The 27,808-nt window shown below is 40.9% G+C and overlaps 2 protein-coding genes across 6 annotated transcripts in view; one reads left to right on the forward strand and one right to left on the reverse strand.

Annotated features, from left to right (window-relative positions):
• Positions 1–27,808, reverse strand: part of PPT1 (palmitoyl-protein thioesterase 1) — a 576,153-nt gene that overhangs the window by 439,967 nt on the left and 108,378 nt on the right. The window lies entirely within an intron of this gene.
• ZNF684 (zinc finger protein 684) lies at positions 11,613–26,851 on the forward strand. Of its 5 annotated transcripts, none has more exons than XM_050800006.1 (5): positions 11,613–12,744; positions 14,112–14,150; positions 20,490–20,709; positions 21,630–21,725; positions 25,250–26,851. In XM_050800006.1, exons 3-5 carry the CDS (start codon positions 20,565–20,567, stop codon positions 26,146–26,148), a joined length of 1,140 nt encoding a protein of 379 aa, XP_050655963.1. In that variant the 5' UTR covers positions 11,613–12,744; positions 14,112–14,150; positions 20,490–20,564; the 3' UTR covers positions 26,149–26,851. The 5 variants fall into 5 exon arrangements, with proteins under 5 accessions (XP_050655963.1, XP_050655990.1, XP_050655972.1 ...); XM_050800033.1 differs by having other exon boundaries at positions 20,583–20,709; XM_050800015.1 differs by lacking the exon at positions 11,613–12,744 and adding an exon at positions 12,751–13,267.

The raw sequence follows: 27,808 nt of genomic DNA on the forward strand, positions 1-27,808 counted from the left end.
AGAGTTAAATTGGGAGCATAGTAAGCTGTACCTTATGGGATAAACAGTATTAAGCTAATAGTCTTCAAGAAAAGAACTTGCTCAAGTTCTATAGCATCATCTTAGTTATACCAGAAGTTTTAAGAACAGGAAAAAGGGACGGGCGCAGTGGCTCAGGCCTGTAATCCCAGCACTTTGGGAGGCTGAGGTGGGCGAATCACCTGAGGTCAGGAGTTGAAGACCAGCCTGGCCAACATGGTGAAACCCCATCTCTACTAAAAATACAAAAATTAGCTGGGTGTGGTGGTGCACACCTGTAATCCAAGCTACTCAGGAGGCTGAGGCAGGAGAATCACTTGAACCCAGAAGGCAGAGGTTGCAGTGAGCCGAGATCACACCACTGTACTCCAGCCTGGGCAACAGAGCAAAACTGTCTCAAAAAGGAAAAAGAAAATTTGTTTTCAGATACTGACATTATTGAGAATTCAGTAATTCCTTGAGACTTCAAATCCTTATTTTAAGTTAACATCTTCTGGTTATAACCTTAGGGTTTCTCATAAGTTGAGACATCGTTAGTTGGGACCACCCCAGGATCACTGCTTATGAATGTTTGTGCCCCCTCAAATTAGTATGTTGAAATCCAAACCCTCAATATGGTAGTATTAAGAGGTGGGCCTTTGGGAGGTGATTAGGTAATGAGGGAACAGCCCTCATGAATGGGATTGGTGCCCTTATAAAAGAGTTCCAAGGGAACTCTTCAGTCTTTCCATGATGTGAGGACACAGTGAGAAGGTGCCCCCAAAACTATGAGAAATACATTTTTGTTGTTTATAAGCCACTCAGCTTGTGGTGTTTTGTTATAGCATCTCGAATGACTAAGACAATCACTGATGCCATTTTCTATAACAAATACCTTCCTGTTTCAGCCTTCGCATGTCTAATAATGTCATCTCTCCCTTATGAATTCTGCCTAACATGTCTGAACTCCAAATTACAGCCCTGGTGGACGTTTGTTTAGTGAGTGGATAAAAGAGATGTCACAACAAAGCTATTTCTTGATTTTTAAAAAATTGTTTTCTGGGCCAGGAAATGAGTTGAATACCTTAATTGGGATTAGGATCAATTGTTTATAATAGAAATCACCAAAACAATAGTGGTTAAACAAAATAGAAGTGTATTTCTCACTTAAAAGAAGCCTAACTATAGTTAGTCCAGGACTGGTGTGGCACCCTATGATGTCAAGAGCCCAGATTCCTTCCCTCTTGTTTCTCTGACACAAACATGTATCTTCTTCATAGTCCAAAATGGCTGGCCAAAATCCAGTCACCCATTACACATTCAGCATAAAGTTGGAATAGCAGAAAGGCACCCCTTTAAGGACACTTTTAAAATGTGTACTACTACTTTCACTTAGAGCCCACTGGCCAAAATTTGGCCACCTCGTCATAGCTAACTGCAAGAAAGGTTGGGATGTGTAGTTTTTATTCTCAGCAAGCATATGCCCTGACCAAAACTAAATTCTATGACTGCAAGAAAGGGGAGAATGGAGAGAGGATTTGGAGAAAATGGCAGCATAGAAAGCACCAGAAATCTGTCTCCCAGCCTAGACAGCAGCTGCACTGGCAGAATCTATCTGATATAACTATTTTGGAATCTGGAGTCTATTGAAATTTTGCAACTTCCAGGGGAAGATGATAAATTGTAGTTAATTTTGGTCAATTTCAACTCTTAGGACAGTAGTAACTACCAGTTCCTCACCCCTCAGTCCTATGGCTACAGCTGTGCACATATTTCTGGAGCAGTTTGCATACAGCTTGAGTTTTTCCTCCTTCATTTTTCTTTTAACTCCTTTTGGGAGCAAGACATTGAAGACCAGGACATTCAAAAGCAACTGCATATATGGGGAAACTAGAAAATCACCATGTATGCTGAGGGGAGGTGCAGAATTAAAAAAGGCCTGAGTAGAAAAGTTTATATTTCATGCAGATTCTTGGGACAGACACAGCCTAAACAATGAAATAAAATAGAAACCCTGAGGAATGGGGAAAATCTGATATCCAGAGTTACCACATTAGATTAAAATGTCTAGTATTTGGCCGGGCATGGTGGCTCACTCCTGTAATCCCAGTGCTTTGGGAGGCCAAGGTCGGTGGGTTGCTTGAGGTCAGGAGTTCAAGACCAGCCTGGCCAACATGGCGAAACTGTGTCTCTACTAAAAATACAAAAATTAGTGGGGCATGGTGGTTCTGAGGTTTTGGGACTCAGACTGGCTTCCTCGCTCCTCAGCTTGCAGATGGCCTATCTTAGGACTTTACCTTTTGATCATCAGTACTCCTTAATAAACTCCCCTTCATATGTACATCTATCCTATTCTGTCCCTCTGGAGAACCCTGACTAATACACTGGATGACAGCACATCTGTTTACAGCATGGATGACTGACTATTTTAAGCCCACTGTTGAGAACTGCTCAGAAAAAAAGATTCCTTTCAAACTTACTGCTCATTGATAGTATACCCGTTCATCCAAGAGTTCTGATGGAGATACATAAGGAGATTATTGTTTTCATGCCTTCTAACACAACATCCACTCTGCAGCCCATGGATCAAGGAGTCATTTTTAATTTCAAGTGTTGTTGTTTAAGAAATATATTTCATAAGGCTGTAGCTGCCATAGATAGAGATTCCTCTGATGGATTTGGGCAAAGTAAATTGAAAACCTGAAAAGGAGTCGTCATTTTAGATGCCATTAAGAATGTTGATATTTTGTGACTTACCTGTAATCCCAGCACTTTGGGAGCCCGAGGTGGGTGGATCACGAGGTCAGGAGATTGAGACCATCCTGGCTAACATGGTGAAACCCCGTCTCTACTAAAAATACAAAAAGTTAGCCAGGCATGGTGGCGGGCTCCTGTAGTCCCAGCTAATTGGGAGGCTGAGGCAGGAGAATGGCGTGAACCTGGGAGGCGGGGCTTGCAGTGAGCCAAGATTGCGCCACTGCACTCCAACCTGGGCGACAGAGCGAGACTCTGTCTTAAGAAAAAAAAAGTGTTACCTTATCTTCAATTTTTTGCAAAAGTTTAAGAAGTGGTATTGCTTCTTCTTTAAATGTTTGGTAGAATGAACTAAAAAACAACATTCTTGAAAAAGAGTGTTGAGATTTTAACCTCCAACCAAGACAACTAGAATTAGAAGTGGAACCTGAAGATGTGACTGAATTGCTGTAGTCTCATGATAAAACTTGAACAGATAAGGAGTTGCTTCTTATGGATGAGCAAATAAAGTGGTTTCTTGAGATGGAATCTGCTCCTGGTGAAGATGCTGTGAATATTGTTGAAATGGCAACAAAGGATTTACAATATTACATAAACTGAGTTGATAAAGCACTGGCAAGTTTTGAGAAGACCAACTCAAATTTTGAAAAAAGTTCTATGGGGGTAAAGTGCTATCAAATGGCACTGCATATTGCATGCTACAGAGAAATCTTTTTTTTTTTTTTTTGGACACAGTTTCGCTCCTGTTGCCCAGGCTAGAGTGCAGTCACAGCTCACTTCATTGCAACCTCTGCTTCCCCAGTTCTAGCGATTCTCCTGCCTCAGTCTCCTGAGCAGCTGGGATTACAGGCATGTGCACCACGCCCAGCTAATTTTGTATTTTTAGTAAAGATGGGGTTTCCTCATCGTGGCCAGGCGTGTCTCAAACTCCTGACCTCAGGTGATCCACCCACCTCGGCCTCCCAAAGTGCTGAGATAACAGGCGTGAGCCACCGCGCCTGGCCTGAGAAATCTTTGTGAAGGGAAGAGTCAATCAATGGGACAGTCTTCGTTGTTGTCTTATTTTAAGAAATTGCAAGACTGAGCATAGTGACTCATGCCTATAATCCCAGAACTTTGGGAGGCCAAGGTGGGAGGATCACTTGAGGCCACTAGTTCACAACTAGCCTGGGAAACATCGTGAGACCCTGTCTGTACAAAAATTTAAAAATTAGATAGGTGTGGTGGTGGGCACTTCTAGTCCTAGCTACTAGGAAGGCTGAGGGGGAGGATTGCTTGAGCCCAGAAGTTTGAGGCTGTAGTGAGCAATGATTATGCCACTGCACTCTAGCACCTGGGTGACAGAGTGAGACCCGCCTTTAAAAAAAAAAAAATCAACAACAACTTAACTTTACAGCTTAAGGAACTAGAAAAAGAAGAACGAGGCCAGGTGCAGTGGCTCACGCCTGTAATCCTGCCACTTTGAGATTGTGAAGGTAGGAGCATCACTTGAAGCTAGTATTTCAAAACTCACCTGGGCAACCAAGCAAGACCCTGTCCCTACAAAAAATTCAAAAATTAACCAGGCATGGTGGTTTATGCCTATAGTCCCAGCTACTCAGGTGGCTGAGGCAGGAGGATCACTTGAGCCCAGGAGTTGCAGACAGTGAGCTATGATCATGCCACTGCACTCCACCTAATCAACAGAGTGAGACGCCATCTCTCAAATAAATACTCAACCCAAAGTTATCAGAAGGAAGGAAATAATGAAGATGAGAGCAGAGATAAACAAAATAATGAATAGAAAAACAATAGAGAAAATCAATGAAACAAAAAGTTGGTTCTTCAACCAAACACTTGCATAAGTGTATGCCAACAAATTGGATAAACTAAATGAAATGGACAAAATACTAGCAACATAAACATACTAAGACTAGGACTAACTCATGAAGAAAGGGAAAATCTGGATAGACCTATATGTCAAAGCCGTTTCATTGCACCTTGGTTACTTTCAGAAGTCTGGTTAGATGGAACACACACAGAGCAAGTTAAATGCAGTGAATTTGTTACTTACAGTTAGACATCAAGAGACAACAGAAGCCTAGGATTCAGGACAAGCCATCTGAAAGACTCAGGAAAGCTACCCAGGGTGGGTGGAGGCCTGTGTGTCATGTCCCATGTGCACTGCACCTGAGAGACCCCAGAAAGGTGCCCATCCCCTGGGTTTTATTTTTTATTTATTTTTGAGAGATGGTCTTTCTCTGTCTCCCAGGCTGGAGTCCAGTGGTGCGATCTCGGGTCACTGCAACCTCTGCCTCCTGGGTTCAAGTGATTCTCATGCCACAGCCTCCCGAGCACCTGGGATTACAAGCACCCGCCATGACACCTGGCTAATTTTTGTATTTTTAGTAGAGACGGGGTTTCACCGTGTTGGTCAGACTGGTCTCGAACTCCTGACCTCAAGTGATCTGCCCACCTCGGCCTCCCAAAGTACTGGGATTACAGGCATAAGCCACTGTGCCTGGCTCCTCTGGGTTTTATACCATGGGAACTATGGGAACAACATGACAGAGTGGGCTAAAATGTTAAAGGGCATCGTGTTTCTGTGGGGGACAGGAAGAGAGCCTGGGCTCTTCCACCCATCTCCTTTATCTTGGAATGTTGCATTCCCAGCATATTCCACACTTAATTTTTTTTTTTTTTTTTTTTTTTTTTTTTTTTTTTTTTTTTTCTGAGATGGAGTCTCACTCTGTCACCCGGGCTGGAGTACAATGGCACGATCTCACCTCACTGCAACCTCTGCCTCCTGGGTTCAAGTGATTCTCCCACCTCAGCCTCCTGAGTAGCTGGGATTATAGGCACCCGCCATGATGTCTGGCTAATTTTTGTATATTTGTAGAGTTGGGGTTTCACTATGTTGGCCAGGTTGGTCTTGAACTCCTGACCTCAGCTGATCCATCTGCCTCGGCCTTCCAAAGTGTTGGGATTACAGGTGTGAGCTACCTTGCCTTGCGGCTACACTTATTCTTAAGAAATAAGAATGAGTGAGAAAGAGGAGAGAACTAGGTTGCTCCAAGGCCACCCAGAGAATTGTCCTGTGCTATTAACTAATAATGAGATTGAGTCAGAAATCAAAAATCTTTGACAAAAGTCCAGGACTTGATGGCTTCACTAGTTAATTCTACCACACATTTAAAGAAGAAGCAATACCAGTTCTCAAACTTTTGCAAAAAATTGAAGACAAGGTAACACTTTTTTTTTTTTTTTTTTTTTTTTTTGAGACAGAGTCTTTGCTGTGTCGCCCAGGCTGGAGTACAGTGGTGGGATCTCGGCTCACTGCAAGCTCTGCCTCCCTGGTTCACGCCATTCTCCTGCCTCAGCTCCCCGAGTAGCTGGGACTACAGGTGCCCACCACCACGCCTGGCTAATTGTTTGTATTTTCAGTAGAGACGGGGTTTCACCGTGTTAGCCAGGATGGTTTTGATCTCCTGATCTCGTGTTCTGCCCGCCTCGGCCTCCTAAAATGCTGGGATTACAGGTGTGAGCCACCATGCCTGGCCAAGATAAGGTAACACTTTCTGACTCATCCTATGAGGCCAGCCTTAACCTGACATCAAAGCCGGGCAAAAACGCTACAGGAAAAGACAACAGACCAATATCTCTTAGGAATATTGATGCAAAAATCCTCAAAAACTACTAACAAACCAAATTCAGCAGCACATTAAAGGAATATGCACCATGATCAAGTGGGATTTATTCCTGGGATGCAAGAGTGGTTTAATATTGGAAAATCAATATTATATACCATATAACAAATGAAAGGAGGAAAGTGTGCAATTATGTCAATTGATGCAGGAAAAAGCATTTGACAAAATTTAGCACCCTTCCATAATAAATAAAGCAGTCAACAAACTAGGAATAGGAATACAACAATTAGTAGCATTTCTATATATGAACAACAAACTAGCCAAAAAGGAAGTCAAGAAGGAAGTCCCATTTAAATTGCTACCAAAAATATGTAAATATTGAGGAATAAATTTGAGGAGGTGAAAGACATCATGAGGAAAACTACAAAATACTGATGAAATAAATTGAAGAGGATTCAAACGAATGGAAAGACATTACATGCTCATGGATCAGAATTAATATTGTAAAATGACCGTACTACCTAAGGCAATCTACAGATTCAGTGCTATCCCTATCAGAACATCAGTGACAACCTTCACAGAAATAGAAAAATGTCTTAAAATTTGTAGGGAGACACACAAGACCTCAAATAGCCAAAGCAATCCTGAGCAGAAAGAACAAAGCCAGAGGGATCACACTACCTAACTTCACAATATAGTACAAAGCTGTAGTAACCAAAACAGCCTCGTACTGGCATAAAAACAGACACATAAATGAATGCAACAGAATAGAGAAACCGGGAATTAATCACATATCTACAGCCAACTAATTTTTGACAAACGTGCCAAGAACACTTTTTGGGGACAGAGCAGTCTCTTCAACAAATGCTGCTGAGAAAATGATATCAGTATGTCGAAGAATGAAACTAGAGTCTCATCTTTCACCCTATAAAAAAATCAACTCAAAATGGATTAAAGACCTAAATATAGGACCTGAAACTATAAAACTACCAGAAGAAAAAGTAGAGGAAATGTTTCAGAATATTGGTCTAGGGAAATATTTTATGAATAAGACCTCAGAAGCACAGACAACAAAAGCAAAAACTAAACAAATGGTATTATATCAAACTAAAAAGCTTCTGCACAGCAAAGGAAACAATGGAATGAAAAGACAACCTGCAGAATGGGATAAAATATTTGCAAACTATTCATTCAACAAAGAATTCATATCCAGCGTATACAAGGAACTCAGATGTCTCAACAGCAAAAAAAATGAACAATGCAATTAAAAGTGGGAAAAAGGTCTGGGTATTTCTCAAAAGAAGACACACAAATGACCAAAAAATATATGAAAAATGTTGGCCATCACTTAATCAAGGGAAACACAGATCAAAACTGCAATGAAGTATCATCTCACCTCAGGATAGCTATTATCAAAAAGAAAAAAATAAGAAATGCCCGTGAGGATGTGGACAAAACGGAACCCTTACACTGTTGGTGGGAATGCAAATTAGTACAGACACTGCGGAGAACACTATGGAGGTTCCTTTAAGAACTACAAATAGAATTATATGATCCAGCAATCTCACTGGGGCACTTATCCAAATAAAAGGAAATAAACATATCAAAGATATATCTGCATCCCCATATTTGTTGCATCACTATTCACAATAGCCAAGATATGGAATCAATCCAGGTGTCTAACAACGATGAATGGATGAAGAAAATGTGGCATATATGCACAATGGAATACTATTTAGCCAGAAAAAAAGAATAAAATCGGCCAGGCACGGTAGCTCATGCCTGTAATCCCAGCACTTTGGGAGACCGAGGTGGGTGGATCACAAGGTCGAGATCGAGACCATTGAGACCAACATGGTGAAACCCTGTCTCTACTAAAAATACAAAAATTAGCTGGGCGTGGTGGCACACACCTGTAGTCCCAGCTACTCAGGAGGCTGAGGCCCGAGAATCGCTTGAACCTGTGAGGCGGAGGTTGCAGTGAGCCGAGATCACGCCACTGCACTCCAGCCTGGTGGCAGAGTGAGACGCCCTCTCAAAAAAATCAAATCGAATCAAATCCTGTCATTCTCAGCAACACTTATGTAACTGGGGGACATTATGTTATGTGAAATAAGCCAAGAAAAGAAGGTTAAACAATGCATGTTCTCACATGCAGAAGCTTTAAAAAGTTGATCTTATAGAAGTAAAAAGGAGAAAAGAGGATACTAAAGGGTAGGAAGAATTTGGGGAATGAGGGAATAGGAAGATATTTGTTAAAGGATAGAAAATTAAAGCTAGATAGCAGGAATAAATTATCATGTTCTATACCACTGTAGGATGACTATAGTTAACAATAATATAGTTTCAGATAGCTAGAAGGAGGGTATTGAATATTCCCAACACAAAGAGATGATAAATATTTGAGATGATGTATGTGTTACACTGATTCAAATCCAGGCGGTCTATCTCTGCAGCCCACACTGTTAGCCACTAGTATGTCAGAAATTCAAAACTTCAAAGTCAATGTCTAACCAACCCAGGAGCAGTGAACACCACCAGATGCCTGATCAAGGTCTTGAAATACCATCTCCCATTAAAAAGAGCCAGGTTCCTTGGAGAAATGGCTGATTTAAGGTCTGGGTTAGGAAATGAACAAGAGAAACCTGAAGCACCTTGTCATATAGATAACAAGCTATTGAAGACTAATAGGATCATTCCAAAAGAAGACTCTCAAGAGCCAACTTAAAGAGGCTCCCAGTGGCCAAAGATGTGACAATTTGAGTATCAGTAGGGATAACAACAGCAATAGATTGAAGCACATCAAACATGTTTATGAGTTCATAATGATGCTCAAAAATTGGTCATATTTAGAAGATAATTGGGAATTGTTAAATGGAAGACTGGTAAATAAATTCTTTTTTCCTGACATTCCTATGTGAACTGTATACCTGAATGACTACATAGTACATGATGTGAAGCTCCTCTTTATAGAAATAATCCAGCTGCTAAATGACAAAGGAATGATAGAGTGTCCCTTTTCTACAACCTCTAATGTTGTGGTGTGATCATAGCTGACTGCAGCCTCAAACTCTTGGCCTCAAGGAATCCTCCCTCTTCTTCAGCCTCCCAAAGTGCTGTGGTTACAGGCATGAGCCACTGTGCCCAGCATTTGTACTTAATTTTTTAAAACTCTAAAAGAAATTACATTTATGAGAAAATTGATAATTTGAGCAATGACTCAATGTTTGATGATGTTAAGGAAATGTTGTTAATATTTTAGATGTGTTAATAATATGGTTTTTTTAAAGTCTTTATTTTTATTGATGAAATTATATGTTCTGGGATTTTGCTTCAAAATACTATGCAGTGGGGTTGGGGATAGAGAGGAAACAGAATTGGCCCTGAGTTGATAATTATTGGAGTTGGGGGATGGATACATGGAAGTTCATCACTATTCTTTCTACTATTGTGTAGTTTAGAATTACCATAATGAAATGTGTTTTGTAAAATAAAATGCCTAATTTTGGGGTTGCACAAAATACATACTGTTTCTAATAAAAATGTCTCACGTGTCCATGTGAAGAGATCACCAAACAGGCTTTGTGTGAGCAACATGGCTGTTTATTTCACCTGGGTGCAGGCGGGCTGAGTCCGAAAAGAGAGTCAGCAAAGGGTGGTGGGATTATCATTAGTTCTTACAGGTTTTGGGATAGGCGGTGGAGTTAAGAGCAATGTTTTGGGGGCAGGGGGCGGATCTCCCAAAGTACATTCTCAAGGGTGGTGAGAATTACAAAGAACTTTCTTAAGGGTGGGGGAGACTATAAAGAACCTTCCTGAGGGTAGGGGAGAGTATAAAGTACATTGATCAGTTAGGTTGGGGCAGAAATAAATCACAATGGTGGAATGTCATCAGTTAAGGCTATTTTCACTTTTTCTGTGGATCTTCAGTTGCTTCAGGCCATCTGGATGTTTACGTGCAGGTCACTGGGGATATGATGGCTTAGCTTGGGCTCAGAGGCCTGACAAAAAATACAGAAGTAATTTGGTCCAAAATACTTTAGATATTAAGATGTAATAAATTTATTCCACTACCCATGTCTTTAATGTATGTCCTTTCTGTTGAGAGGAGACGAGAGGAGAGGACAGGAGAAGAGGGGGAGGGGAGGGGAAGGAAGACACACACACACATTGAGAGAGAGAGATGTGTTTATGGCATAGAAAATGCCAGTAAAGTCAATGGGTACTAATACCAAGCCGGCTCTTAATGGTGCCAGGCAATAGTACTACATTTCCTTAATCTACACACTTACTCATATTCATAAATAACACTTTATTGAATCTCAGATGCCATTGATTATAAGTTGTATTATTTTATGTACTAATAAAAAACAATGCTTCTGATTAAACTATGGAATGCCATCACTTGTAAGATAGCAATTTCACAGATGTTAAAATATGAAAAAACCATGTATCAAAATAATCATAATACAGTATTCATCTTTTCTGTCAAGCCTACAATACTTTCCCCCATCTTCATTTCAGCTTCCCATTTCACTGGGAAAATAGAAGCACTCAGAACAGGGCATCCTCTTTCTTCTACCACCATATTTGTCCACCTGTTTGCATCTGTACTTATAAACTCTGCCTCCCCTTCTATTTCAATGGAGATAAATTATCCATACTCTTACTTAGATTGATCCCTGTGATTGTGTACTGTATTCCATCCCTTCTCTCCTCAAGGACTTTCCTCCATGTAACTAGCCTGTCTATCCTGAATTGTGTATTTCCCACATCTACTGAATCTTTCATTTTATTAATTAATTTATTTATTTGAGACAGAGTCTCGCTCTGTCGCCCAGGCTGGAGTGCAGTGGTGTGATCTTGGCTCACTGCAACCTCTGCGTCCCGGGTTCAAGCGATTCTCCCGCCTCAACCTCCCCAGTAGCTGGGATTACAGGCGTCTGCCACCATGCCCGGCTAATATTTTTATTTTTAGTAGAGATGGGTTTTCACCATGTTGGCCAAGCTGGTCTCTAACTCCTGACCTCAAGTGATCTGCCCACCTCAGTCTCCCAAAGTGCTGGGATTACAGGCGTGAGCCACTGCGCCCAGCCTAGATCCTTTTAATTAGTACATAAGCTTACTATAATTTCTTTATTTTATTTATTATTTTATTTTATATTTTTTGAGACAGAGACTAGCTCTGTCGCCCATGCTGCAGTCCAGTGGTGGGATCATGGCTCACTGCAGTCTCCACTATCTGGGCTCAAGCCATCCTCCCATCTCAGCCTCTCAAGTAGTTGGGTCTTCAGGCAGGTGCCATGCCAGGCTAATTTTTTATTTTTTGTAGAGATGAGGGTCTCACTATGTTGCCTAGGCAGTCTTGAACTCCTGGGCTCAAACAATCCTCCCACCTTGGCATCCTGAAGTGTTAGGATTACAGGCATAAGCCACCACACCCAGCCCCATCTTTAAAAAAAAAAAAATTAGAATATGTGGAAAAAGGCAACAACAACAAAATATTACTGGATCCAAAATCCCTATCCCATGATAGCCTTATTTTTCTGCTCACCTTAAAAAAAAAACTTCTTACAAGTATTACCTGTATTTGCTTTCTCCATTTCCTCTCCTCCCATCCTTTCCTCCAACTCCTATCAAATTTTCCTCAGACTTTATCAAACTTCCACCACTGCCAAAATGGCGTTTCTACATCACTAGTGACCATTGCTACAGTGGTCCATTCTTAGTTCTCATTTTACTTGACCTATGAGCAACATTTGAGACAGTGGGTCACTCCCTTCTTCTTGAAACACTTCCTTCCCTTGGTTTTGCAGATCTAAACTCTCTTACTTTTCCATCTACTTCATCTACTTCATGGATTATTCCTTCTCAGTCTTATTTGTTGGATCCTCTTCACCTCTCTGACTTAACCTGGTGCATTGCTAGAAGAAACCCTACTGAGTTAGAGCAAATTTTTTTTAGCATACTGCTGATTTTACTTTCCAGTATTTAAAGATGCTGTGTATCCTTTTAAAAGAAAACGATTTAAAAAGCGCGGGTCTCAGGTTAGCAATACAGATACCAACTCAGAAACTCCGCACCACCTTCCAAGAAGCAGCAGCGTCTGACGCCTTCCGGAAACGAGCTCCACTGGCCTTATGGGAAATGTGGTCTCCGACAGATGGCCTATACCCGGGAGGAGCCCAGGAACTCTAGGTGGACAGTTACTTCCGCACACGCGCAGTAGGACGGTAGCCGGTATTCAATCTTCAAATCAGCGCCGCGAGAAGTGCTGGCGGTGGTTGCCCCACAGTCTGTGGACAACGCAGTAACTGATCCCAGGCTTGGAACCGGAGCTGCGAGCGAGGCAGTGAAAGGGTGGCAGGTATGGCTTTGCTGGACTCGGAGGACGTAAGAGAAAGGCGGGGACTGGCTTCTAGGTTTACCCTACCGGAGATAAAACTTTACAGTCTCCAAGTGCAGTGACTTCAGGTTTGGATATGTGGGTCCTGTTCAACTCGAGTAACTGAGAGAAAGCAAGAGTTAGGCTCCGACTGGCATTGGGTAGATGCCCAGGGATCTGGTGGAACTGGGAGAGGCTCAATTTGCATTCCCGCTCTTGTAGGTCAAGGTCACTGTGTAGGAGTCTGCTCATCTAACTGTACCTTTCCTGGTTCCAAAAACATAGTTGGCCCGACCGGAGCCTGCCACAATTTTAAGCCATTTCAAGGGATCCGGTGGAAACTGTAAGCCATTTCAAGGGATCCAGGAAGAAAGCATTCTTGAGAAGCTGCTGTGCATTCGAAGGGTATTCTCAGCAATCATTTGAAGTAAATGCTATTACCATTTTGCATGTGAATTAACTGAAGCTGAAAGGTGAAATTACTTGCCTGGACTCACACAGCTTAGTAAGTGGAAGAACTGAGATTCAAACTCAGATACATTTTCTCCAGATTTCATTCTTTTTTTCACAGTATAGCATTCCTGCATAAAACAGAGTTGGGTTTATTCTCCTGAAATATTTGAGCAATGAATGCTGAGTAAATTTCGATTTGTGGTCATTTTGTAGAGTCTCTTGGTGTATGTGCAGATCTTCCAGTGCAGACTGTGTAAATGAAGGTGGGAGTTCCCGGTTTGCCCATTGTACCCTTTCTAGAGCCCCAGCAGTCTAAGCTCATAGGAGATGGGAAGTTCCTACAGAGAGAAACATTTGGAGTTTAAACTGAAGGATCCAGCTAAAAAAAACAAAAAAAACAACAAAAAAAAACTGTTCCTGGGTCCCTGAATCCAGCCTTCTCAAGAAAGCCCAACCTAATTTGCAATCTCTTATCCCAGCTTCAGAGTAGAAACCAGAGAATCACAGGAAGGAATAATTTTTAGACTTATGGAGCTTCAGAGGCCAAGCTTTTAAGTTAGTTTTTCAACTCATTCATTATTTCTTCAGGATAAATTTCTGGGAGAAAAAAAAAAAATAACCGTTTCAAGAGGAACCACTTGGTGTTAGATCAGTAGGACAGAAACATATACCATCCTTATCTAAGCTCCATATATTCCTAACAATCACAAGTAGAGATCTGTGTTCATGGAACATGGACTTTTCTGTCTTGCTAGAAATGTCTTTCTCCCACACTAGATGGCATTTTCTGAGGCTGCAGTGTGGGTACTTATGGTCTGATAGAGCGGAGTTCTACTTTGCATGCAGTCCTGGTGTCTCAGGTCTTTCTATTCTTTTCCCCATTTCTACTTTCATAGATTTCTGTGTAAGAGCTGCAGAAAATGATCAACTTCCAGGTAAGGTATCCATCTATTCATCCAGTTATTTAAATCTCTCAAAAGTCCATATGATAAAAAGGAAATGTATGGTCAGGAAAAATGTAAACTGAATAAAAGATCAAGTCTAAAAGGAAATTTAGAAGATTGGTAAGTTGATATCCAAGTCATAGGGTTTGCAGATGGTTGGAACAAATTTGAGCTGGAAATATGTACTCAGTCTTCCTGGAAATCATAGTAAATGGATAACCAGCCAGTTAAAAAGTATTGGCATTGTCTGTGAAGATAAAGCAAAATTATTCTCCTTATAACTAAAGTTTTTCCTGACACATTTCTTTGAAGAAAATATTTTCTAATGAGTTTTCATATAGATAACATTAGAAATAACATTCACAGCAGCAGCCTGCGATAAATACAGCATCAGGTTTCCTATGACTGTCTTAAGAGTATTCCCTAGAGTAAGAACATAGTGCCAAGCAGCACTAAATGAACTCAATTTATAAGTTCAGGTATGTAGCCTTTTTAATGCCCACCTGGATCCATAAGTAAATCTTATACCTTTTCCAGTCTCTAGTTATCTTGAGCATTTACTCTTCTACATGAATTTTAAGGTCATCAAAATAACAAATATTGTCAAGGTTCATAAAGCAGTATGTTAGGTATTCTTTTTTCTTTTTTTCTTTTTTTTTGAGACAGAGTTTGGCTCTGTTGCCCAGGCTGGAGTACAGTGGCATGATCTCAGCTCACTAAAGCCTCTACCTCCTAGGTTCAAGCAATTCTCCTGCCTCAGCCTCCCAAGTACCTTGGATTACAGGCATGTGCCACCATGCCCGGCTAATTTTTGTGTTTTTAGTAGAGACAGGATTTCATCTTGTTGACCAGGCTGGTCTCGAACTCCTGACCTCAAGTGATCCTCCTGCCTCGGCCTTCCAAAGTGCTGGTGGGATTACAGGTGTAAACCACTGCGCCCAGCCAGATATTTTTATTATGATTGCATTAAACTTAATAGGTTAATTTGGAGAGAATTCATGACTTTTCAATGAGTCCTATTCAGGTTTTCTTACAACCTGACTTTCTTACAACCTGGCTCACTGGAACCTCCATCTCCTGAGTTCAAGTGATTCTCCTGCCTCAGCCTCCTGAGTAGCTGGGGTTATAGCTGGGGTTACAGGCGCCCGCCACCATGCCCGGCTAATTTTTGTATTTTTAGTAGAGACAGAGTTTCACCATGTTGGTCAGGCTGGTCTCGAACTCCTGACTTCAGGTGATCCACCCATCTCAGCCTCCCAAAGTGCTGGTATTATAGGCATGAGCCACCACACCTGGCCCTTTTATTATAATTTTACAGGTTTTATGAGTTTCTTATTGTAATTCTTGTACATTTCTTATATTTATTCTTACATATGGTTTTAGTTGCTATTGAGAATGGGGTAGGCCTTTTTTTCATTATCTCTTCTAGTTTGCTATTTTGGTAAATAGAAAAATATGGACTTCTCTTGGCTGGGCATGGTGGTTCATGCCTATATTCCCAGCACTTTGGGAGGCTAAGGTGGGAGGACTGCTTTGAGGCCAGGAGTTCCAGACCAGCCTAGTCAATATAGAAGACTCCATTTCTAGAAAAAAAAAAAATTAATTAGCAGGGCATAATGGCACACACCTGTGGTTCCAGCTACCAGGGAGGCTAGGGCAGGAGGATCAGTTGAGCCTAGAAGATCCAGGCTACAGCTAGCTATGATCACACCCCTGCACTCTAGCCTGGGTGACAGAGCGACACTCTGTCTCTGAAGAAAATAAAAAGATGGATTTCTCTACGTTGAATTTATATCCAACCAATATACAGAACTCTTGTTAGATCTAAGAGTTCTTTAGTTGATTCCTCTTTTTCTTAGGTAGACAATCATACATTCCAAATGGAGTTTTGTCTCTTCTTGCCCAGTATTTATACCTTCCCCCATATTTTCCTTGTCTCATTGCAATGGCCAGGACTTCTAGTCACTGCAGTTTTGAATGAACAGCCATCCTGTGGTATCCATGGGAGACTGTTTCCAGAACTCCTGCAGATCCCCGAATCTGAACATACTGAAGTCCCACAGTACAGTTGGCCCTGTGGAACTCAAGGATAGGAAAAGTTGGCCATCCATATTAATGGGTTTTGCATGGCAAGAATACTGTATTTTTTTTTTATTATTATTATACTTTAAGTTCTAGGGTACATGTGCACAACGTGCAGGTTTGTTACATATGTATACCTGTTCCATGTTGGTGTGCTGCACCCATTAACTCGTCATTTACGTTAGGTATATCTCCTAATGCTCTCCCTCACCCCAGAATAACTGTATTTTTTTTTTTAATCTGCATTTGGTTGTAGATGCAGAACCTGCCAACCAAGGGCCAACTGTATTAATTGCAAAAAAAAAATCTGAGTATAAGTGGACCCAGGCAGGTTAAACCTGTGTTGTTCAGGGGTTACCTGTAATTGCTAGCCAGAAGTCTTTTTTGTCCTAACTTTAATGGGGGTGCTCCCAGTGTTTCACCGTTTCCTCTTGTATTCTGGTAGATAGTTGTTTATTTTGTTTTTAATCAAGTTAAGGATTTTTAACTTGCGAAGATTATTTTAATAACTAGGAACTTTTGGCTTCATACCCTTTTTTTTAAATAGCTGTCAATAATATAATATATCTTGCCACCCTTAATGTACCAGTTTAGATAATTTTTAGTGCATTTCCCAATGCTGAACTAGCTATGCATTCCTGGAATAAACCCTTCCTAGTGCTAACTTTTTCATAAAGGGTGAAATAGTGAATATTTTAGATTTGAAGGCCATACAGCCTCTGTGGCAACTACTCAACTCTGTCCTTGAAGCTGAAGTAAATGAATGGGTGTGACTACGTTTCAGTAACATTCTGTTTACAAAAACAGGAGGCCAGTCCATGGGTTACAGTTTCCTAATTCCTGCTGACAATGGTCTTAACTATCTCTTTTGTGGTAGATATGTAACTACTTGTCTTTAATTTCAGTGCTTTTAACATTTATCCATTAAACATGATTTTGGCATTATGGTTAGAAGGACGTATTTTATCATGTAAAACTATCCATGTGTTCCTATTTTATTGTGCTTACATGCATCTGGCATGTAAACCTTACAGTCTCAGTAACATCTTATGGCACTTACGTTTACTTTATTGATTCTAATAGAGTGTAAGATTCCTGAGAGGAGTAATAATTTTATTTCTTTTGATATCTCTAGTATAGGGTTGGTGGAGCCTCATTAAATATTTTATGAGTGAACAAATAAGAATATATAAGTGATATTTTTAAATAGCTTTATTGAAATATAATTATCATACCACAAAAGTGACCTGATTAAAGTATATACAGTCAGCCACGTGCAGTGGTTCATGTCTATAATCCCATCACTTTGGGAGGCCAAGGCGGGTGGATCACTTGGGGTCAGGAGTTAGAGACTAGCCTGGCCAACATGGTGAAACTCCCATCTCTACCGAAAGTACAAAAAAAATTAGCCAAGTGTGGTGCTGCACGCCTGTAGTCCCAGCTACTCGGGAGTCTGAGGCATGAGAATCGCTTGAACCTGAGAGGCAGAGGCTACAGTGAGTGAGCAGAGATCACACTACTGCACTCCAGCCTGGGCAACAGAACAAGATTCTGTCTCAAAAAAAAAATAACAATTGTATACAATTCAGTGGTTTTTTTAGTGTATTCACAGAGTTGTACAGATGTCACCACTATCTAGTTTCAGAACATTTTCATCACCCCAAAAGCAACTCCATACCCTAATTAGCAGTCACTACTCATTCCTCCCTTTCCCTAGCACTAATTGACTTTCTGTTTCTATGGCTTTTCTCTTCTGAACATTTCATACAAATGGAACCATGAAATATGTAATCTTTCATGACTGGCTTCTTACACCCAATACAATAGTTTCCTCTTTTTCTTTTTTATTTATTTAGTTTTTTGAGGCAGGGTCTCACTCTGTTGTAGCTTCAACCTGCCAGCCTCAAACAGTTGTCCCACCTCAGTCTCTCAGATAGCTGGGACTATAGGTCCATATGCCACCATACCCAGCTAATTTTTTATTTTCGTAGAGACTGAGTCTTGCTATGTTGCCCAGGCTGGTCTCAAACTCCTGGGCTCAAGTGATCCGCCCACCTTAGCCTCCCAAAGTGCTGGGATTACAGGTGGGCGGCATGGCACCCAGCCCCATACAGTATTTTCAAGGTTCATCCATGTTGTAGATGTACCAGTGCTTGATTCCTTTTTTATTGCCAAATAATATTCCATCATATGGATATACCACATGTTCTTTATCCATTTATCAGTTCATGGACACCAGATTATTCCACTTTTTTGACTATGAATAACTTTACTATGAACATTTGTCTGTGGGCTTTTGTGTGGACAAATGTCTTGAATTCTCGCGGGTATATACCTAGGAGGGGATTGCTGGGTTATATGGTTACTCTGTTTAACACTTGGAGGAGGCTGAGTGCAGTGGCTCTTGCCTGTAATCCCAGCACTTTGGGAGACTGAGGTGGGTGGATCACTTGAGGTCAGAAGTTCAAGAGCAGCCTGGTCAATGTGGTAGAACCCCGTTTTTACTAAAAATACAAAAATCAGTGATGTATGCCTATAATCCCAGTTACTCAGGAGGCTGAGGCAGGAGAATTACTTGAACCCAGGAGGCGCCACTGCACTCCAGCCTGAGCGACAGAGTGAGACTCCATCTCAAAAAAAAAAAAAAACATTTGGAGGAACTGCTAAACTGTTGTAGTTACTACACAGGCTGGGTATGGTAGCTCATGCCTGTAATTCCAGCACTTTGGGAGGCTGAAGCAGGAGGATCACTTCAAGCCAGGAGTACAAGAGCAGTCTGGGCAATGTAGTGAGACCCCCTCTCTAAATTTTTTTTTTTGAGATGGGGTCTCACTCTGTTGCCCAGGCTGGAGTGCAGTGGCGCAACCTTGGCTCACTGCAACCTCTGCCTCTTAGGTCAAGCGATTCTCCTGCCTCATCCTCCTGAGTAGCTGAGACTACATGCACATGCCACCATACCTGGCTACTTTTTTGTATTTTTAGTAGAGACGGGGTTTCACCGTGTTAGCCAGGATAGTCTTGATCTCCTGACTTCATGATCCACCTGCCTCGGCCTCCCAAAGTATTGGGATTACAGGCATGAGCCACCGCACTTGGCCCCAAAAAATATTTTTTTAATTGCCTGGGTGTGGTGGCACATGCCTGTAGTCCCAGTTACTTCAGAGGCTGAGGTAGAAGGATCACTTGAGTCCAGGAGTTGGGTGCTGCAGTGACCCCTGATTACACCACTCCACTCCACTCCAAGCTGGGTGACAGAGCAAGACCCTATATCAAATAAAAGAAAAGAAAAAAGAAAAAACGTAGTTGCTGTACCATTTTGCAATCCCAGTGTACAAGAGTTGAGTAATGTACAAGAGTTTCGGTTTCTCCACATCCTTGCCACCACAGGTCATTGTCTGCCTTTGATTTTAACTGTCCTCATAGAAGTGAAGTGCTATCTCATTATGGTTTTGGTTTGCATTTCACTAATGATTAATCACTAATGATGTTGAGCATCTTTTTTCTTTTTATTTTTTTTTCTTTCTTGCTTCAGTTTCAGACCCTAATGTTAAGCATCTTTTCATGGGCTTATTTACTATACACATACCAACACAGATACATACATACATATATCTATATCTATCTATAGATAGATAGATATATCTTTGGAGAGATGTCTCTTTAAATCCTTTGCCCATTTTTAAATTGTGTTGTCTTTTTATTGTTGTTTTTTTCTCCCCTCCCCCATTGTTGAATTTTAAGAGTTATTTATATATTCTAGATACAAGCCTCTTATCACATACATGATTTGCGAATATTTTCTCCCATTCTGTGGATTTTCTTTTCACATTCTTGGCAGTGTCCTATGGAGCACAGAAGTTTTCATTTTGATGAATTCCTATTTATTTTTATTGTCACTTCCACTTTTTCTGTCATATTTCACAAACCACTGCCTAATCCAAGGTCACAAAAAACTTTTTTTCTATTTTCTTCTAACTGTTTGATAGCTTTGTTTCTTTCTTTTAGCTCTCTGGTCCATTTTAGTTCATTTTCTTATATGATGTGAAATGGGTGGGGAGTCCAGTGTCATACTTTTGCATGTGGATGTCTAGTGGTCTCAGTACCAGTTGTTGAAAAGACTTTTCTTTCCCCTGTTGAACTGTTCTGGCACCAGTTGGATATGTTTAATAAGATTTTTGTTACTATCACAAAGCATATTTCTGAATCAAGCATGTAATCATTATATCTCATTTTCTACAAACTCAACAGTGAACATGATATGATATTAAGGAGCTGCCCTGATTCTCTTGCAAGTTCGCTAATGATGCACACTTTAGTTTGAAGATGAATGTGCTGTTACAGGAATCAGTGACATTCCAGGATGTGGCTGTGGATTTCACCGCAGAGGAGTGGCAGCTGCTTGATTGTACTGAGAGAACCTTGTATTGGGATGTGATGTTGGAGAACTATAGAAACCTCATCTCAGTGGGTAAGGACAATAAGTGATAACTTTTCAGTGTAACTTAGTATATACTAATAGTGCTCATCTTTTAAGATGTGTGAACGCTTGCCAATTGTGATGGCTCATACTTATAATCCCAGCACTTTGGGAGGCAGGAGAATTGCTTGAGCCCAGGATTTCAAGACCAGCCTGAGCAACATTGTGAGACTGTCTCAACAAAATTTAGCTAGGTGTGGTGGCATGTGCCTGTCGTCCCAGCTACTTGGGAGGCTGAGGTGGAAGGATGGCTTGAGCCTAGGCGTACCACTGCATTCCAGCCTGGGTGACAGACTGAGACCCTATCTCAAAAAAAAAGACTTATGAAAGCTGTGAGCATTCTCAGGCATTAATCAGCTGGGCCCTAAATTTTAGTTGTCAAAGATTCTGAGTCCCCTTTGAGCTTCACATAGTCTGCTTATGCTTCTACTTCCCAGATGGAGGAGAAGGGTCTGTTCTGGTTTTTGTTGTTGTTGTTGTTGTTTTGTTTTTTTGTTTGAGACGCAGTCTCGCTCTGTCACCCAGACTGGAGTGCAGTGGCAGGATCTCGGCTCACTGCAAGCTCCACCTCCCAGGTTCATGCTATTCTCCTGCCTCAGCCTCCCGAGTAGCTAAGACTACGGGCGCCTGCCACCACACCCAGCTAATTTTTTGTATTTTTAGTAGAGACGGGATTTCACTGTGTTAACCAGGATGGTCTCGATCTCCTGACCTCGTGATCCACCCGCCTTGGCCTCCCAAAGTGCTGGGATTACAGGCGTGAGCCACCGCACCCGGCCCAGGTCTGTTCTGTTTTAAAGCCTGCTTGTTATCCTTTAAAAACCCTGAGACTCAAGGAGGCAACCTGAGCTGTGAGCTGGTTGTTTGCCTAGCACTTTGTCCCCACTTCTATGTTACTTTCCCACCAACAGGATGTCCAATTAACAAAACAAAAGTGATCCTCAAGGTAGAGCAAGGACAAGAGCCATGGATGGTGGAAGGAGTGAACCTACATCAGAGCTCTCCAGGTGAGTGAGAGAAATTCAGATGGGGGTGTGTGAAGTTGAGATCCCTGTTGGTGAGTGAGGGACAGGCACCTCTGAAATTTTTCTTAGAAGCACCTCTTAAAAGCCACACACCTTTAACGTAACATCATCAGTCAGCTCCCCAAAAGCTGCCTTCACCCTCCTTTCCGCACACGTGCCCTTTCTCATTGCTCAGCTGTTGTATGGAGCGTCCCTCTCCTGTCTCCTCTGGCTTCTCACACAGCCTGTTTCATCTAGGTCCTCGCTTTGTTTCTGTTCTCTTAATTTCTAAAACCCTCATTCTTCTTCCCTTCTCAACATAGATCTTTTTCTATATACTTAGTCCTTATAATGAAGTTAAATTATCTGAATTTGAGGCGTTACTCTACCAATTACTGTCTAATCTTTTTTTTTTTTTTTTTTTTTTTTTTTGAGATGCAGCCTCACTCTGTCACCCAGGCTGGAGTGCAGTGGTGCGATTTCAGCTTACTGCAAGCTCTGCCTCCCGGGTTCACACCATTCTGCCTCAGCCTCCTGCGTAGCTGGGACTACAGGTGCCCGCCATCACGCCCAGCTAATTTTTTGTATTTTTAGTAGAGACAGGGTTTTACTGTGTTAGCCAGGATGGTCTCGATCTCCTGACCTCGTGATCCACCCGCCTCGGCCTCCCAAAGTGCTGGGATTACAGGCGTGAGCCACCGCGCCCAGCCTATATACAGTTTTCTTCTCGGCATTAATCCTGATTCTGGTCTGCTCCTAAAACCAGCATTTTATTAAGTCTGAATTCAGCTTTTCCTCTTTCATTGTAACTCCTGTCTAAATTAATCTTTACTTTCTTTGAACTCCCAAGCCAATTCTATTATGACTCTGTCATGAAAAGTTTATATATACTGTCATGGATATATATTTTTTTAATCATTGTGGCTTTTAAGGCTTTTTTTTGTTTGTTTTTTTGTTTGTTTTGTTTTGTTTTGTTTGTTTGTTTGTTTTATGATAGTGCCTGAAGAGAATGATCTGTTTTATGCTGAGCATATCATGGTATACAATTAACATTTTATTAGTCCATTGTTATAGAGCCAGACATTGTGGGGGATGTTTCTTTTCTTATTTTTCTTTTTCTTTTTTTTCTTCAGTATCCCTGTCATAGCAATGTGGGGGATGTTTCTTATTCTTCCATTCAACTAGGCTTTTAAAAACGTTTCCTGAAAAGGTTCAAAGGAAACAAAAATCTCATTACCATTTTCTAACTTATGAAAGGTATTTGGAACAGCAAAACATGTTCATATTAAAATATTTTCCCTAGTGGTTAGGAAAACAATATATAAATAGAAAATAAAAGTTTGGGGTTTTTTTGTTGGTTGTTTGTTTTGAGACGGAGTCTCACTCTGTCACCAGGCTGCAGTGCAGTGGTGCAATCTCAGCTCGGATTCAAGTGATTCTCCTGCCTCAGCCTCCTGAGTAGCTGGAACTACAGGCGCCTACCACCATGCCTAGCTAATTTTTGTATTTTTAGTAGAGACGTAGAGACACGGTTTTACCATGTTGGCCAGGATGGTCTTCATCTCTTGACCTCATGATCCACCTGCCTCAGCCTCCCAAAGTGCTGGAATTACAGGTGTGAGCCACTGTGCCCGGCCCAAAAATAAAGTATCTTATAATTCAACAAGCAAGTATGAAACATTTCTTCAGTGCACATTAACATTGCAGTTTTGTTCTAATTAACTGTCAAAATGAATGGTACAGACAGCAGCAGTGACTATCTTAGAAATTCATAGAAAATGGAGCTTAAAGTTTAAAGTATGCAAAATTTGGAGAAGTCTTTTTTTGAGGTTATGGAACAGTGGTTCCTCCCTAAAGAATATCTAAGCTCTAGATAGGATGAGAGGAGATAAAGGAGGGCAAATTAAGGTGGAGAACGAACATGAGCAAGAGATTGAATTTAGGAATCTAGAGTCCGTGGAGTAGAAGGTATTTGTTGAGGACTAGTGGAACGCATGTTCCCATGAGTGAATTCATATCTTGCATAATTTTGTTTGCCAGGCTGATGTTGAATTTTTCAGTGGATTATTGTCGGTAGAGGTAATGCAGGATGCTGCTTCCCATCTGTTGAAATAGAGCAGAAAGAAGAAAGGAACAAAATCCCGAGTCAGAACCACTCTATAAAGAAATGTGTACTGATGGCTGTAGCCTACCACTCAGTCTAGCTCCGCACAGAATAAGACACAGAGAAAGAGGCTCGGAGTATTGTACTAACACTCCACATTGAGGGAAACTTAAGCGTGGGGAATTATAGACCCCCTCTCCCCAATTTTTTTTTAATGGGAACAGATTTGGGATTTATAGTGTTTTGAGGATAGTGAAAAAATGTGAATTCAGGAGCAAAGCAGCTTGCTGAAGAATGGTTTGTTAGATTGAAAGAGGATGTAAAAAGAGTATTTGTCAAACAGAAGTATGACAGGTAGTTGTCATATATAGAAACTCAGCCGGAATAAAAAAAATAGCAAATAGAATCTGTTTGCTATTATTATCCCAAGCTAAGGATGACTTATTCTTGGATGACTTGCTGGACATTTGTGTTCCTGGGCTTACAAGTACAGGTACAAATGAATTCTAGCTCTCAGTAGAGCTGGAGCCATGACTACAGACATGCTTCTGCTGTGGTTTGCTTGGGGTTAGAGGACTGGAGATTTGAGAATGTTTCTAAAGGAAACTGATATTGTGCAGAGTGATTAAGAGGAAAAAGACATAAGTGAGAGAAATAGGGAATTATCCTACCAAGATGATCTAGAAATTAATTATGTAGTGATTTATATAACTGCCTGTTACCACCTCCTCCAAACCTAGTCTGTTCTCTGATATTTTCTCTTAACCCCTTTGCCTTTGTCTCCTTTTTTTTTTTTTTTTTTGGAGATGGAGTCTCGCTCTGTTGCCAGGCTAGAGTACAATGGTGCGATCTCGGATCACTGTAACCTCCGCCTCCCAGGTTCAAGCGATTCTCCTGCCATAGCCTCCTGAGTAGCTGGGACTACAGGCGTGTGCCACCATGCCCAGCTAATTTTTGCATTTTTAGTAGAGACAGGGTTTCACCATGTTGGCCAGGATGGTCTTGATCTCTTCACCTCATGATCCGCCCACCTCAGCCTCCTAAAGTGCTGGGATTACAGGCGTGAGCCACCATGCCCCGCCTATCTCCTGTGTGTTTGGCTGTCCTGTCCATTAATCAGATCGCCACAGTGGGCCCTCTTCATTTTATGAGCTAACCCTGTACCCTTGTTCAGCAGCCTTTTGACTGACTTTGTACCCTCACTCTACCTTGTGCCTATTTTACTGTTTTTCCACAGGTCACAAGTTAAGGCATCTGTTCCCATTCCCTCTTCAGCAGTTTTATTCTTAAAGCTCAGAAGGAGTGAGACAAATAGAAGATTGCTTTCAGAATGAGATACTATATTTGAAACGATAGATGTTTTTCTCTATAACATGTTGGTGGGAAAAAGTAACTAGGAATGTTTTATTGTACTCCTTTTTAGAATCTGACTGCCCACTTGTTGATGAACCAAGGAAGCATCGGGAAAGCAAAGACAATTTTTTGAAGTCAGTTTTGCTCACGTTCAATAAAATTCTGACTATGGAGAGAATCCACCATTATAATATGAGCACAAGTCTTAATCCAATGAGAAAAAAATCATGTAAATCATTTGAGAAGCGTTTGCCACCTCATTTAGACTTACTGAATTACAATAGAAGTTATACTGGAGAAAACGCTTATGAATGCAGGGAATGCGGCAAAGCCTTCAAAAAGAAGTTTCATTTCATTAGACATGAAAAAAATCATACAAGGAAAAAACCTTTTGAATGCAGTGACTGTGGAAAAGCCTATAGCAGGAAGGCACACCTTGTAACTCATCAGAAAATTCATAATGGAGAGAGACCCTTTGTGTGCAATGATTGTGGGAAGGCGTTTATGCATAAAGCCCAACTCATAGTCCACCAGAGACTTCACACTGGAGAGAAGCCTTATGAGTGCAGTCAATGTGGGAAAACATTCACTTGGAACTCCTCATTTAATCAACACGTGAAATCTCATACACTTGAGAAGTCGTTTGAATGTAAGGAATGTGGGAAAACCTTCAGGTATAGTTCATCCCTTTATAAACATTCCAGATTTCATACAGGAGAGAAACCCTACCAATGTATCATATGTGGCAAAGCTTTTGGCAACACATCTGTGCTTGTTACACACCAAAGAATTCATACAGGAGAGAAGCCTTACGGATGTATTGAATGTGGCAAAGCCTTCATCAAGAAGTCTCATCTCCTCAGACATCAGATAACTCATACAGGAGAGAAGCCCTATGAATGTAACAGATGTGGGAAAGCATTTTCCCAGAAATCAAATCTTATTGTACATCAGAAAATTCATACATAATATTCACTTTATGAATATGAGGCCTTATTAAATATTTGCTAAATCTTATTAAATACTAAAAAATTCATGATGATAAGTCTGCAGTTTAAATGAATTTGGAAGAGTAGATTCCCATAAAAATCAATCAATGCCAATCATGTTCTGGAAGTGATAATAAACTTTTTACAGAAAATATGACAGAAAACAACTATAAATAATAGAGCATAAAGCTTGGAAAGTAAGCATAACTTAAATAATCAACCAATGGAAACTACATTTGCCATTCCTGACTTTTAATTTTTATAATAAAATAAATATGCAAGTGTGAGTATAAAATATATACTTATACATTATATTAAATTATGCCTATTAAGAGTTTCTGCAGTAAATAACATTTTTTCTTCCAGTCTTAACATGTATAATTAATCAAGTGAGAAAATGTGGTTTAATATGTCAGGTGAATTTCAGTGATATTTTCATCCATTTGCTGGCACTTTTAATGGGCATGACAGTGTTACTGAATCTGAGTCTCCTTTAATTATACAACTGAAGACTTCTTATTAAAATTCATATAAAGATGTTTTCCTATGTATGTAAATACCAGAACAAAAAATTTAACAAGACACTAATTGAGGAGAGAAAGGTACTTGTATTCTGTATTACAATAAGTATTCAGTTGAGGAAAATAATTAAATATGTAAATAAATAATTTGCACTTCAAATATTCCTGTTCTTTTTATTTTTCATTGGTATAACTACGTAAGCTGTAAGGATAGCTTAAGTGGTTTTTTTTTTTGCTTTTTTTTTTTTTGACAGAGTCTCGCTCTATCCCCCAGAGTGCAGTGGCGTGATCTCAGCTCACTGCAACCTCCACCTCCTGGGTTCAAGCTGTTCTTCTGCTTCAGCCTCCCAACTGGCTGGCACTACAGGTGTGTGCCACCACACCTGGCTAATTTTTGTATTTTTAGTAGAGACGGGGTTTTGCCATGTTGGCCAGGATGGTCTCGAACTCCTGACCTCATAATTTGCCCACCTTGGCCTCCCAGAGTGCTGGGATTACAGGCATGAGCCACTGTGTCTGGCCAGCTTAAGTGGTATTTAACTGGGGTATCATCTGTATTTTATTTTAATAAAGTAGGGTCTCATGATACTTTCCAACTTTTGAGGACAGTTTTGGGGATTTTGTTGTTTTGTTTGTTTGTTTGAGGCGGAGTCTCACTCTGTTGCCCAGGCTGGAGTGCAGTGGCGCCATCTCGGGTTCACGCCATTCTCCCGCCTCAGCCTCCTGAGTAGCTGGCATTACAAGCGGCCGCCACCACTCCCGGCTATTTTTGTTTTTGTATTTTTAGTAAAGACGGGATTTCACCGTGTTAGCCAGGATGGTCTCGATCTTCTGACCTCGTGATCTTCCCGCGTTGGCCTCCTGAAGTGCTGGGATTACAGGCGTGAGCCACCACGCCTGGGCCTTTTGTTATTGTTTATATATAGAGACAAGGTCTCACTCTGTTCCTGAGGCTTGAGCACAATGGCACAATCATAGCCCACTGTAACCATGAATTTCTGGGTTTAAGCATTCCTCCCACCTCAGCCTCTTAAGTAGCTAAGACTACAGGTGCAAGCCACCACACCTGGCTAATTTTTTATTTTTTGTAGAGAAGGCGTCTCACTATGTTGCCTAGGC

The sequence above is a fragment of the Macaca thibetana genome, chromosome 1, assembly GCF_024542745.1.
Source record: "Macaca thibetana thibetana isolate TM-01 chromosome 1, ASM2454274v1, whole genome shotgun sequence".
NCBI lineage: Eukaryota > Metazoa > Chordata > Mammalia > Primates > Cercopithecidae > Macaca > Macaca thibetana.

Coding starts and splice junctions, on each gene's coding strand:
- ZNF684 (XM_050800006.1), top strand. CDS start 20,565: ATGAATGTGCTGTTACAGGAATCAGTGACATTCCAGGATGTGGCTGTG. Junction 20,710..21,629: donor TAGAAACCTCATCTCAGTGG/GTAAGGACAATA, acceptor TCCCACCAACAG/GATGTCCAATTAACAAAACA. Junction 21,726..25,249: donor CCTACATCAGAGCTCTCCAG/GTGAGTGAGAGA, acceptor ACTCCTTTTTAG/AATCTGACTGCCCACTTGTT.